General features: G+C 39.2%; 1 protein-coding gene across 1 annotated transcript in view; it reads right to left on the bottom strand.

Moving 5' to 3' along the window:
* Positions 1–14,060, bottom strand: part of Atp6v0d2 (ATPase H+ transporting V0 subunit d2) — a 46,157-nt gene that overhangs the window by 11,823 nt on the left and 20,274 nt on the right. Inside the window, exon 3 of the mRNA XM_028885163.2 lies at positions 1,083–1,261. Within this exon, the coding sequence (XP_028740996.1) occupies positions 1,083–1,261 (179 nt within the window). The remainder of the gene's footprint in view (positions 1–1,082; positions 1,262–14,060) is intronic.

The following is a 14,060-nucleotide window of genomic DNA, read 5'->3' as shown; positions in this document are numbered from 1 at the left end:
TTATCAGTGCTATGTTATAGTGAAATTAAGTCACTTCATAATTAATCTAGATAATTTGATAGAGGCTCCCAAGTAGCACAAAGCAATGACATTTCTAAACTTCTTAAAATAAAATGCTCCCTCGGTATGACCTGAATTGGATAAGAGTTAAATATGAAAGACTAAGGATCACAGAAAGGGAACCCAGAGTTTGAGAATGTACAAGTTCATCATTTCATTGCTGTAACATGGTAGGAAGCAGGAAGATTTGGTGGTTGGGATATTAGCCCCAGCTCCTTCCCTAACTTGAATGGCTTATACATGACTGAGCCCAGATTGCTTCTCTTGTCTTCATCTGAGAAATGAGAAAGCAAGGCTAGATGATTTTTTTCTGTATGTGTGTATGTTATATTTGTGTACATACTCTTATGTACATAGGCGCCCATACACATGTGTGTGCACACAAGCATAAGTCAGAGGACAGTCTAGGTATCATTCCTTAAGAGCCGTCAAAACACCTTGTGTTTTGAGTCTCTCTCACAGGCCTGGAGCTTGCCAAGTAGGCTAGGTTGGAAGTCCAGCAAGTCCTATTCAGTGCTGGGATTAGAACAATGTGCCACAACACTTGCCCACCCCCTTCTTCTTCTTCTTCTTCTTCTTCTTCTTCTTCTTCTTCTTCTTCTTCTTCTTCTTCTTCTTCTGCAAAAGTTGGGGCTCAAGCTCAAGTTCTTACACTTGCAAGACAAATGCTTCACCGACTGAGCCATCCCCCCCAGGCCTGAATGATTCATTAGGTGCTGTTTGTTTTTATGAAGCAGGGTCTCTCTGTGTAACCAAACCGACCTCAGGCTTGTCCACCCCCCCTGCCTTAACCTTCCATATATGTGTGTGTGTGTGTGTGTGTTTATGTGTATATATATGTGTGTGTGTATGTATGTATGTATGTATGTATGTATATATGCCATCATGCCCAGCTTAAATGTCCTGTACAAAACGATGGATCTGTATAGTATAAAAATTCATAAAAATGTTTCATATTGAAGGTACATTTTCTAATGACTGTGCTAACATGCACAGGCCATTTTACACATAAGTGTTCATACCTAATGGTGTTTCAACCAGCACAGCCTTGAAGAGATCTGAGGTGGTCTCTGCAATGTTGACTGCTTCCATCTCTGTGAAACGGCCCAATGGGTGACACTTGGCTAGAACTTCTTTCACAGATTTCTTTTGCAATGCCCCATTCATCAGTAGAATTACATTGTCTATCATATAGCTGCATCTGGAATAATAGTCAAGCATTAGAGAAACATTTAACTGGGTGGTATGGTGATTTGTAGTTGAGCCCTGAAGAAGTCCACAGGTCAGACTCCCTGGGAGATGATATTCAAGCTGAAATCTGAAGAATGAGTGGAATTTTTGATGTAAAGGGCTGAGACCTGGAGGACAGAGTTTTTAAGGTAGAAGAAAGAACATTTGAGATAACACACACATACAGACACACAGAGACAGACACACACACACACACAGACACACACACACACACACACACACACACACACACACACACACACACAGAGTCTGGATCACTGAGGTAGGCCCAAGGTTGCCTCTGCTAGGTCATGATGTATAAAGGGAGGAGCTTGGGTATTAAGGACAATGGTGGATGCTGAATGCTTTTCAACTATAGGGAGTGTTATGGTCTATGTATTTAATATTAAAATGGAAGAAGAGGTAAATACACATCTATAGAATGTGGTGCTTTACAAAATTTATTTTATTTGTTCTCCATAACATCACTGTAATGTTGGTACCATTTTTGTCTCAATTTTTCAGATGAGGAACCAGAGACCCAGATAGATGTAAATGTAGTCCATAATGGCAGGTATAGCTAACAAATGGGAGAGCTGAGAACCAAACCCAGGCAGTCTGCTTCAAGGACACTATTTTTTAATCAGTATGTTATGCTGTTTTTAGTGTTTAGGACCATGAATAGATTGGGGAGTTCTTGGTTGAGAAGAGACAGTGAGGGAAAGAAGACATTTGCAGTATATGTAGATATTCTGGACAGAATGAGTTTAAGGTATGCAAGAGATAACCAAGAAAGAGCCAGAAAACCTCAGAAGTGCAACCTAAAGATAGCTAGAGGCAGGGAGAGGGCAGTTTAAAGCTAAAAGCCAAAACCCTGAAAGGATTAAGATCACTTCCTAGAGAGTATATGTGTAAGACAGTTTTATGTCTACTTGACACAAGCTATAGTCATCTGAGAGGGAACCGCAATTGAGAAAATGCAACCATAAGGTTGGGCTGTAGGCAAGCCTGTAGGACATTTTGTTACTTACTGATTGATGTGGGAGGACCACAGCTGGGCTGGTGGTACTGGGTTCCATAAGAAAGTAGGCTGAGCAAACCAGTAAGTAGCACTTCTGCATCAGTTCCTGCCTCCAGGTTCCTCCTAAGTTTGAGATCCTGCCTCGGCTTCCCTCATGGACAGAGATTCAGGATATGCAAGCCAAATAAACACTTTCCTACCCTATCGCAGCAATAGAAACCCTAACTAAGACAGTATGCAAAGGGTTCATTCTGTGCAACCACAGGAGGAACCTCAACATTTAAGGGCTAAAGGATATAAAGAAGCATGGTCAGATGGGAGGAGAGCCAGGAGAGTGAACCCCAAAAAGTTCTAAAAAGCTATAAGGATATATTACAGAGTGTCAGTGACCACAGGTACATTAAAGTAGACACTGACATAGACATCCCTAGGCTAAAGAAACTAAGAGACCATCTAAGGTAGTAAAAGCACTCAGTGGAGTATGTTCATGGGAGAGTAAAGGGGCGGGGGAAAAGGCAGGATTGATCAATGTATGTTTAAATGAATGGGAAATGAAAAAAAAACAGAGAGAGAGAGAGAGAGAGAGAGAGAGAGAGAGAGAGAGAGAGAGCTCATCCCACAAGCTGACCTTAATGTAAGGGGAAAGTAGCCTTTCATTTAGAAGGCTACTATTTGTTTCAGGTGAGAGAGAAGGGGGAATGTGTAGTACCAAGTGGGGAGAAGCAGTGGAAAAAATGAGGTGACAGGTTGGAGGAAGGAAGGGACAGAACACTCATGAATGAACAAAGGTCCTCTAGTTAAACAATGGTGGGAGACTACACCATAATGTAGACTTGGAAAGTGACACCTTGCAGTGGATTGCAGTAAACTTGGATATTGCAATTATTAAAATTATTAAATTAAATTAAGTTATTAAAACTATTGCAGAAGCCTAGTGCATGGGTTACAGGCTTACTGAACACTTGTTCATTTCATAGTGGAAAAGCAAGTCTGCCTTGCTCTGGAAAATCTACAGTCTATCCCACTGAGAATTCTAACTAGCATTCTTGAAGCAATTATCCTTCATACAAGGCACTTGACTATAAAGTTTCTTTGCTTCCCAAACAGCAGCACCAAATTTAGACATTATGAAATTTTAGAATCCACTTTATCTGTTGAAAATAATACTACCATGATATTGTTTCTTTAACTGTCCCTTTAGGCTCAAAGGCAATTACCTGACAGAGAATTTGCTACCACTTAATAGTCCTTGGTAAGCTTCAGGCACTTGATGTTCCCCACAGCACTCTGTAATGTAACAGCATATGCATTCTTGACATTCTGCAACTTAAGTCAAGACTGTGTGGAGGATTTGCCTACATGTAATGGCCTGCAGAGGGTGCAGACATGTGTATATTACATGTGCCTATGTTTTTGCTAATACAGAAGTTGGCTTCTTATCACAAAGAGCAAGAGTAGTACAGATTGGGTTGAATTTTATTTCAACTCATTCTTTGAGTGTACTTGTTTCTAAAATAACAATAACACCAGTTCTCATAGCATTGTTTAAGAAACGAATGATTAGGGAGTATCTCTTTCCTGTCCCTGCCTTCCCTCCTTGTCCCCATCACACATATATACACCACACATAGGTATATCGATACCAACCAGCTGTTGGAGGTGGGACATTGCTCAGAAGATAGCTTTCTCCTACCATAATACCCCTAAAGCTCCATGGCTATGAATATGGTGGCTAGCTTCAAGTCACCTGGTTATCTACCTAGTTCAAACTCTTGCTTTACATAATTTTGTTCACAGATAAATTTAGATAAAGTTCTTGACAGATCCAGGATTAGTACTTACTCTGGCAGGGTAATTTTCACTACTACTCATAGTCTACACCAACATCCCTGTTTTTAGCCCCTTTTCTAATAGTTGATTCTATGCCTCCTTTATCAGCATCTGGGGAAGTCATAGACTAGTCATTTAATTTCAAAACTACTTTAAGTTGTTAGAAGTACATTTTTAGGCTAGGCATAGTGGAACACACTTGTAATGCTAACACCTGGGCAATTGAGGCAGAGGACCACAAGTTTGAGGCCAAATTGAGCTATATAGTGAGACTCTACTTCAAAAATTATAAATAAGTATTAGTCATTCTAGAGTTTGAATTACATGGCAAGCATTTTGCATCTTCTCATTCAAGCCTCCTGACAATTTACTGCTGAGACTTCACAGATCTGGGCACCAAGGCTGGGGAATATGTACCTTCAGATTACCCTGCTCCAATCTGACAGGAATTTATTTGCAGTAATGTTAACCTGCCTCTCTGTGAAACCTCTTTTCCATTCCAAGTATACATCACTTGCTCAGGTTGTATACAATGCCCACACAGTACCAACTGCAGTAAATAAACAACCACTTTCAAAGCCACAGCTTCAAGTCCTTTGTCCAGCTCAAATAAGACAATCAGCTCAAACCAGACAATACTTTCAGCACTTTGGTCTTAGATTTGTTCTCTGCTCTTGGTCTTTCTTTAACTTGTTTAAGAATGTTGAGAATACCTAAAACATATTTTTGTATAATAATGACCAGATTCTGAGCTGGAAGGACAGTTGCTGATGGTCAGCTAAGAGTCACAATTTACTGAGTTAGAGAAACTTTCTTTTATGGAAAAAATTTCAATACTTCAGTGTCATTAACAGCAACTGTGAAATGGCTGCCATTTGCTAACTACTGTGGGCACGAGATAGAAAAAGGTGAATACTTTTTAAGAAAGACACAGGTCAGCGATGATCTGCAGTGTTTAAGAACTTGATAATTTCAGGAGTACTAATCAGATGTGGTACAGGGATGCCTCATTGCTAAAATCTGTCTTACCAGCAGCTCAGATTATGGGTGACTTGGAGGAACATCCATAAAGTATAACTTCCATTGCGTCCTATCAACAGTAGATGTTAACATAATTTGTCATTTTGATGTTGACTTTGATCTTCTGGCTGAGGTAGCACTTGACAGATTTCTCTAAAGTAAAATTGCACCATCCATTCTTTCCATGTTCTGCCTCTTTAAAGTTTCTACATGCAGCACCCCTGAGAAGTGTTGATGATGATTATCTTCCTTCAGCACAGACCTTCTTCAATAGTTATGGGGATGTTTCCACAGGGGAGATTTATTCTTTCTCCTTTATTTATTAATTAATTTAATCATTTGTTTGCACCAGTATTGACCCATGGTATTTATTTTATCCTAGGATGACAGTTCAGTGCCTCTTCCTTCAGTGTGTTGCTCAGATCGTGGCAGTTTTGGCCACTGTGAGAGCTCATTCAGTTGGACTGATGCTCCTTTCACATGCCTGTGTCATTGTGGTTTGGTTCTTAGCACTTGCTCCTGTCCTGGCACTATAAGGTGGTCCAGGCTAATTTTGCACATTTCCTGTCCCCGTCCTAGAATCAGCTATTTCTCTGCAGAAATCTTTTCTTCCTATTTATGAGCTAATTCTGCTAGAGCCACCGTCTGGGCACTTGTTGGGCTTGCTAAGAAGTCTGGCCATCTCAGCTGAGAGAATGAAGTACCTGTGTGTGTTTGCACCAAAGATTCCATCCTAGTGCAATCACTCAGTACCCACCACTCAATGATATCATCCAAGGCTACATTTTTCTTCTGCTGTAGAAACAGAATATTAACAAATCTCAGTTCTGGAGAAATCTCTCACGAGTCTCAAATCTATGGATTTGAGAATATGTCCTTTGCTTCTTATAAGCACAAATAATTTTATTATGGATTTATAATGTAAAACTAAATAGATGCATGCTTTTAATTTACATATTGTTGTTCTGGAGATTGAAGCAGGCTTCAGAGATGCCATGGCAGTCTCCTGTCACTGAGCTGTGTTCCCAGCAGGATCCGAACTCTTGTACTTCTTTTTGGTGCATATGACCACTCCTTTTCCCACAGGCACCACAGTCACATGGACCACAGAGGCATACAACCCAAATGCCTCTGATACATTCCTCTTCTCTTTGCAATCTCTATTCTTTATCAACAGCACTACTGTTTTCACTCTTAAAGTAATAGCAGCCTCCTTCTTCCTTCAAGGTCAAGCGTACATTTCCATTCCTTGTATATGGGCACCATTTAAATTGGTCTATGATGACCTCTTCAGAAAAAGATAAGATAATTTAAAATAAAATGTTTTTTTTTTTCATGTGTAAGGATATAGCCCAGTGGTGGAATGCCTGCCTAGCATGTACCAAGGTCTGGAATGTGGCCCATAGAACTGAACGGGAAAAATAAAGTACACAGTTTAGGAGAAAGAATAGTCAGGTGGTGGTGGCGCACACCTTTGATCCCAGCACTGGAGAGGCAGAGCCAGGCAGATCTCTGCGAGTCTGAGGCCAGCCTGGTCTACAGAGCTAGTTCTAGGACAGTAAGGGCTACACAGAGAAACCCTGCTTTGAAAAAACAAAAGGAAAAGAAAGAGAGAGAGAGAGAAAGTAGAGCAGATGTCTGAGGAATGTTCTTGGGCAGAAATGAGACTTGGTAAGAGGCAGAGAAAGGGTAGGAGTGCTTAAAGGAAGACTGTCATCAGAGTGAGTGGCCTGAGGCAGACAACTGCAAATGCCTGGGTGAGGTGGGAGCATGCTCAGCACCCCACATGGTTTTGCTGGCACGATGGAGTAGGATGCGAGACTGAAGGGGGAGTGCAAACAAGTGTCCAAACAGAGGGAAGTAGAGCATTATTTTAAACAAATCTGGCACCAGAGGACAAGAAGGGGCAGACTTGGTAGGGCCATGGGGCAAACTAAAGTAAACCATGCATATCAAAGCAGTTTGTAAATCATAATAAGATTGTCACATTAGAAGGAGCTGAGGCTTGGGAATAGATAAACATGATTCTAAGGCCAGTTCTGCCACTTAAAAGCCAGTTCACAAGCACTCCATTTCCTCAGCTTAAGAATGGAAATATTTATTCAGTTTTGAATGGTTGGCCTCAGGATTAGTCATAATAAGAACACACAGGAGAGTGCCTTGTATTAAAGAAGGCCATGCACTCTGAGAAGGGATTTTCTTACAAATTGGTCTCTGTAGACAAGAAAATAGGAAGTGTAAAACCACATCTTTAATATGAAAATTTTACAATGTTTATATCTTTTTATTAAGCTTGGGATTTCCTCATATGTGGTTTTACATTTACTTCAAAATCCACCCTTCCTCTTGGAAGGTAGGAGGGTAGGAGGTGGGGATGAGAAACTGAGCAGTCATATAGAAGGCTGAGACATCCAGAAGACCATGAGCCATGGTGATGAGCCAGTTCAGGGGCTTTTACCTGAGTTTAATCTTCAGAACCCACCGTGGAAGGAGGGGATCAATTCCCCAAAGTTATCCTTTGACATCTACATGAGTGTGCCTGTATTCACACATGCACACACTAATAATAACGAAAATTTAAATTTTAAAAAGGACGTGAGCTGGTAATGCTTTGGGAGATTAGTTGCAAGTGCTTGATTTATAAAAAGGTTGAAAAAATCAGTTGCAATTTTTATTCTCTTCCTCTCCCTCCCCCTCCCTCCCTCCCTCCCTCCCTCCCTCCCTCCTCCCTCCCTCCCTCTCTCTCTCTCTCTCTCTCTCTCTCTCTCTCTCTCTCTCTCTCTTTCTCTCTCTCTGTGGGGGAGGGCAATTCTGCACCTTCAACACCTTTAAACTCTTCATATCTTTGGGTGGTCATTGTTCTAGATGACATTTTCTTTAAGTAAATGTTCAATGCTATTTTTTTCCCTTTGGCAATGAAATCATTAACTTCAATTGAAGTATATTATATGCATAAATGAAAATGTTATAATGAGCTCGTTATACTTTGTAATTAAAATATGCTAATATAAAATCCCCAACCCCAAAATGAAAACAATGCTTACTAGTGTGTTGTTGGATGTTTTTGCTATGTTGGGGACCTGCTACCTAACCTCCAAATAAATCACATGGAGGCTTATTATTACTTTTAAATGTCTGGCCTTAGCTTGGCTTGTTGCTAGCCAGCTTTACTTAACTTATCCCATCTATCCTTGGCTTCAGGGGCTTTTACCTTTCTCTATTTCTGTATACCTTTTCTTTCCTTCTTACTCCATCTCTGGCTATGTAGTTGGTGACTGGGTGACTGGCCCCTGAAGTCTTCCTCCTTTCTCTCTCATTCTTTCTTCTCTCTCATTCTTTCTACCAGACTTCTCTTTCTATTTATCCTCTCTGCCTGCTAGCACTGCCCATTTCTCTCTCTCCCCCACCCCAATTATTGGATTTTCAGCTCTTTATTAGACCACCAGGTGTTTTAGATAGGCACAGTAACACAGCTTCACAGAGTTAAAAAATGCAACATAAGCAAAAGTAAACACACCTTAAAAATAATATCCTATAACACTAGTGACTGTTCTAAAGGACAGTCACTTTTATATATAAAAAGACTTGAATTCATTTTTTTAGATGGAAGCCCTGAAGACTCAGTCTGAACTCCCTCCTTTGGCCTCAAGTGAACAGTGTATAACTTGATGATTATACTAAATATATGGTCTAAAGGCATGCAACTATGACGTGGTTTGATTCTGAAAGTCACACCTTTATTATACTGCTTTATTTTATGGGTTAATGTTGTGCATGCATGGTGTGTGTGGAAGTCAGAGGACACCATGAGAGTGTCAGTTCTCTCCTTCTACTGTGTAGGTTCTGGGGAGGGAACTCAGGTCATCAGGATTGGTAAACAAGTATCTTTATTCAATGAGCCATCTTATGGACCTGAAAATCACATCTTTACATCAAGCTTGATTGCTACAGTTCCTTCCTACCTAACAGGGCACACCAGCATCCTTCCATCTGGACAGTATAATGCATTCTGTGCTCAATGACAGTTGTCTTAGGTGATTGGAGTTCTTAGATATGTTGGCTAGGTCATGTTTGCATATATGGGAAACAGAGAAAGGAACATACCATATAATTTCAGATACAAATGTTCACTAACAGAGGTATGGTGTGTGTGTTAAGTTTGATCCATTTTAAAAACTATTTTATCTCCCAGTGAAATTCCTCAGTGAAAGGTACTGGTTCATTCATACAGGCTGACCTGTCATTCATTCTGACACAGACAGTAAGGGCCGCATTGTATCTCTCGACTTAATAATTTTCAAGTGAAGGTTTGACTTGATAAACATTTAATTAAGTCATGGAGTTGCTCAATCCAGACCTAACCAGATGTGCTGCATGGGGAAGTCCTGACATTTTGTATGATTTGCAGATACATTTCTGAGATTCAGAATACACACAAACATTCTGTTCCCTCTGCAGTTTTAGTATCATGTTTTTGGTTCTCTGAAGCTTCTCTTTTTTAAATAGAGGAAGTGAAAATTAATTTTTCAGAATGATTTAATTTTTGTTGACACATTCGTTTTTTTCTTCTAACAAAATAAAATATTGAAAAATTATTCTGCATTTAGCATTGCCTATAATAGCAAACATCAAAATGAGAATGTATTTTGCATATTGCCCAAACTCTAGAACTGTTAACCTCTTTAGTATTTACAATAGTGATCAGACTTGCTGAAAATTTCTCAAACTTATTTGCCTTTTTCTATACTGGTGTCATGTTCTTTGTCTTTTCTAGATGTGTAAAGATGCTAAAATTTCAAATCCCTCTCATCCTTTCAGGCAATAGTCAGATACATTTTCATTTTAGCTTTTTAAATGTTTCCAACTCAGGGCTGGTTAAGAGCATTTGCTGCTCTTGAAAAGGACTGGGGTTCAGTTCCCAGCACCCACATGAGGTGGCTCAAAACTTCCTGTAACTCCAATTTTATGGGATCCAATCTGACACTTTCTTCTGGTATCCTCTAGAATCAGGCATGTATTTGGTATACATACATAGACATTCACAGATCCACATAAAATAAAGTCTTTAAAATGTCTCCAGCTAGAAGGGGTCTCTGTCTGTCTGACTGTTTATTCTCTCTGTCTCTTGGTCTCTATGCATATATACTGGCAGAAGCAGTGATGAATGTAAAGAATACTCAGCATATTCATTCACAAATATTTATTACATATTTAGTGAATTGTATTATCTGGAGTCCATTACAATCTCTGCTATTTCCAACTGTGTGCTCTTGGGTAAGTCATTTCATGTGCTCATTTGAAATACAGTTATCCATAGTTCCTACCCATCTGCGAAGACAAGGACTTTACTTACTATGTTTTCGTGTGTTCTGGGTTTAGAGTAGAACAGGGATGCAACAAACTTCTCTAACAAAAGTAAATGAAGTAACTGGCTTCCTGGTACCTTATCTGGAGTTCTCTCTTAAGGAATGAAAATTGCTCATTTCATGCCTTTTCTGTAACTTTTCTATCCATAGAACGATCCTAATATTAAAAAGATGGCTCTATTCTTTTGCCTCTTCTAGCATACTTGAAGCATTTCAGGAACTCAGAGAAAACTACCAATCAATAGTAGGGTGTTTCTGGTCGGTTAGGTCAGTTAAACATGTTAGAGCATCTACTATAGCCTGCTTCTTGCAGTAAAAAAACAATAACACCTCATCTTTAGTATGTTTAATTATCACTCAGAGCAGGTTTTATAATTTTTTTTCTTTCTGACACAGATAAGAAACAAGTCCTAGTGGATAGGAGAGGATCTGAGAGCACAATCTGCTAATATTAAAATATAAATATTGAATATCTTCTGAAAAAAGCAATTTCACTTCTGAGAATCTATACTAAAGAAATTTCGTCACATGAAAGAACAGGCATAGCTGAAGTGTGATTGATTACAGAGTCACTTGAAATGCCAAAGAAATGAAACAAGCCGGGATGGTAGCACATGCCTGTAATACCAGTGCTCTGGAGGCTGAGGCCGGAGAACTGTGAACTCACGGTTATCTGACATTTACAGAGAGACCTTTTAAAATCTATCAATCAATTAATCATTCAATCCAGATAGAGAAAAAGGAATGATTAAATAAATTGTGGTGTACCAAACATAATAGGATACATTATATTCATTGTATAAAATACATCTACATGTATTTGGAAAATTCATAAAAATATGAAATAGGTAACACAGACAATGTCTATAGTGCAGTACTATTGTCTAAAACAAACAATAAAGCTAATGAGATAAATTTGTCCTTTTATGTAAACGTGTATATCTGAAACTTTTCACATGGAATATGTAGGAAAGATATAATCAAAACATATGCATAGTTATGATGGAACTTCAGGACCTAAGTACTTATTATGTTCCTTTATTTCTAAAAACTCAATAATGTGAGTGCCACTCAGTATGGTTATTGTGAGAATTAAGTGAACCAATACATGTAAAGTATTTATAAATGCACTATCCTGTAGTGAGTATTAAATTCTAATTAAAAAACTAATTTTTAAAACATACTGATTCTTTGCAATAAAAAAGGAAGATAAAATAAAACTAGGACAACAGATATGTGGATCACTACCAAGGGAGATGTCGATCTGTATCCCAAGAACCAAGGTTATGAAATAGCCTCAAATCTCTTGAAGCAATTGTGAGGAAGGAGGAAGTAGTTTGGAAACCAGGTTACCAGGATCCACCCTGCCCCCTGGTGGACAGTTAATGGTTAGGCAGCTCATGGACAAAGCCCAAAGGAAAGATCATGCTTTTGGCCCAGATTTATATCCCACTTGAAGATGTGTTGCAGGATGACATCCTAAGCTCCTCCACACCACTCCCTTAATACCCTTAATCCTCAGATGCTAATTTTACTAATTTCAGTTGGCATCAGCAGCTTAGCAGCAGTATTAAACTGGTTTCTTTTCGTTGTTCGACTCACCTGGATCTAGCTACTTTCTAATAGAAATACCTCTCTTCCTACAAGCCTGGGCTTGGGCATTTGCTGCCTTTGTGCACCCTTAACTCACTCTCCCATGTGAACAGTGTGCTGGCCTTTGCAAGTAAAATTTGCACATTTGAACATTTTTGAGTGAAGGTAGACGAGATGTGTTTACTTATTATGTAAGTACATATGTTTACAGGTAATTTTCACAAATTTATGATTGATGTAACACCCCAGAGAACCACACTTGGTTTAATTATACCACATTTTCTCTTGAAATTATTAAACATTTTTGCTTTTATTTTATTTTACAATACCATTCAGTTCTACATATCAGCCACAGATTCCTTTGTTCTCCCCCCTTATTAAGCATTTTTAAACCAAAGGCCCTGCATTTTACTTACAGTTGCTATCACAAAATATGTAGCTGATCCCTTTTTAGAACTAAACCCACAACTCTGTATTGTATAAAATGACCTTTCTTCCTTAGATAGAAACCAAGGCTTTGAATGACTAAAGGTCTTTTTCTTGGGGGTCCCAAAGTAGCATAATGTAGAGTCATGTTGGAACCACTGGTTGTGCGAATTTCCCAACCTGCATCAGGGTCACCTGAAAAGCTTATTAAATAAAATCCAGATTCATAGACATGTCCCACTAAACCATGATTTTTGGAAGCACAATCTTGAAATCTGCAACTTTAATAATTCTTCCACAGTTAGGAAATAAAACCCTTATGAATTCATTTTTAATCTTAGAATCTTGCACAAGTCTTCACTTGCAGTAGTCACTTAATACGTGTATTGTGATGATCAAACACATACCATCCAGTTCAGGCAGACCAGATTTTGATTCTGCAGAATAGCACTGGTGTCTTTCAGTTCTTAAAGGGTTGTGGAGGTTTAAATGATAAGGCCTTATCAGCCACTGCAGCTGAGACTGTTTAGCTACATCCCTGCTTCCTGTGGAATTTCTGGAGACAGCAGTACATCCTTTCAGGCAGAGCCATGCAGAAGATTGGTAGAAGGACTTTTCTGGCTGGAAACTCACAATCAGGAATGAACAGCGGTATTGAAGTAAGTGACTTTGCATCACTGTTACAGAACCTGACAGAGGAAAGACTGACTGACTCATCACTTCAGAGGTTTTACTCAACCACGGTGGGAAGGCAGGGGCAGAGCAGAGCCTTTGCACTCACACCAGCCCAGGAGCTAGGTCAGCTGCAGTTGCTTACACAAGCTCAACTCAAACCACTCACACCCTTTGTGAATGGAGAAAGGCTCGACAGAAGTAAAACTTGCTCTACCTGCACTTGAATGATATTCATCTGATCAGCACAGCATCTCAGGTGACAACCGTGACATCATGAAGACAGGAAGGAGGCAGGAAAGGCATGCCCTGAGAGACATTCCTCCTACTTCCTTCAACCAGGACCAGTTCCATCACGTTCCAACAGTTTATTCAAAATATTAATCCATCCATAGATTGAACTATTGATTAGATCAGAGAGAGCCCTTAAGTTCTAGTCATCAATGGAAAAAAATCTCTCTCACACACACCTATAGGTGTGCTTTACTTATTCTTGGCATCTTTCAGTCCAATCTAATTGATACTCAGGATTAATTGCCACTATTGTCAGTCAATTTCAAATATTATTGAAAATAATTTGACTGTGAAATTTATGCACTAAGCACAGTTTGGGGGAGGGAAACACAAAGCTTAACATATCTAAATTGTCTGACCCAGAGGGAAGGCTCCACAGTCTCTTAAAAATAATGTTAGAAAATTATTTATGTTGGAAAAAAGCTGACAGTGAGTGTAGGGATGCTAATATTTCAAGTCAACAGTGACTTTAGTCCCTTAAAAATGTAGAAAGATGTAAGGTAATGATGAGATAAATGGAAACTTATTCACTATATCCTTTAATTCAC

This window comes from Peromyscus leucopus, chromosome 2, assembly GCF_004664715.2.
Source record: "Peromyscus leucopus breed LL Stock chromosome 2, UCI_PerLeu_2.1, whole genome shotgun sequence".
Taxonomy (NCBI): Eukaryota; Metazoa; Chordata; class Mammalia; order Rodentia; family Cricetidae; genus Peromyscus; species Peromyscus leucopus.
This window is presented reverse-complemented; position numbering and strand designations above follow the sequence as displayed.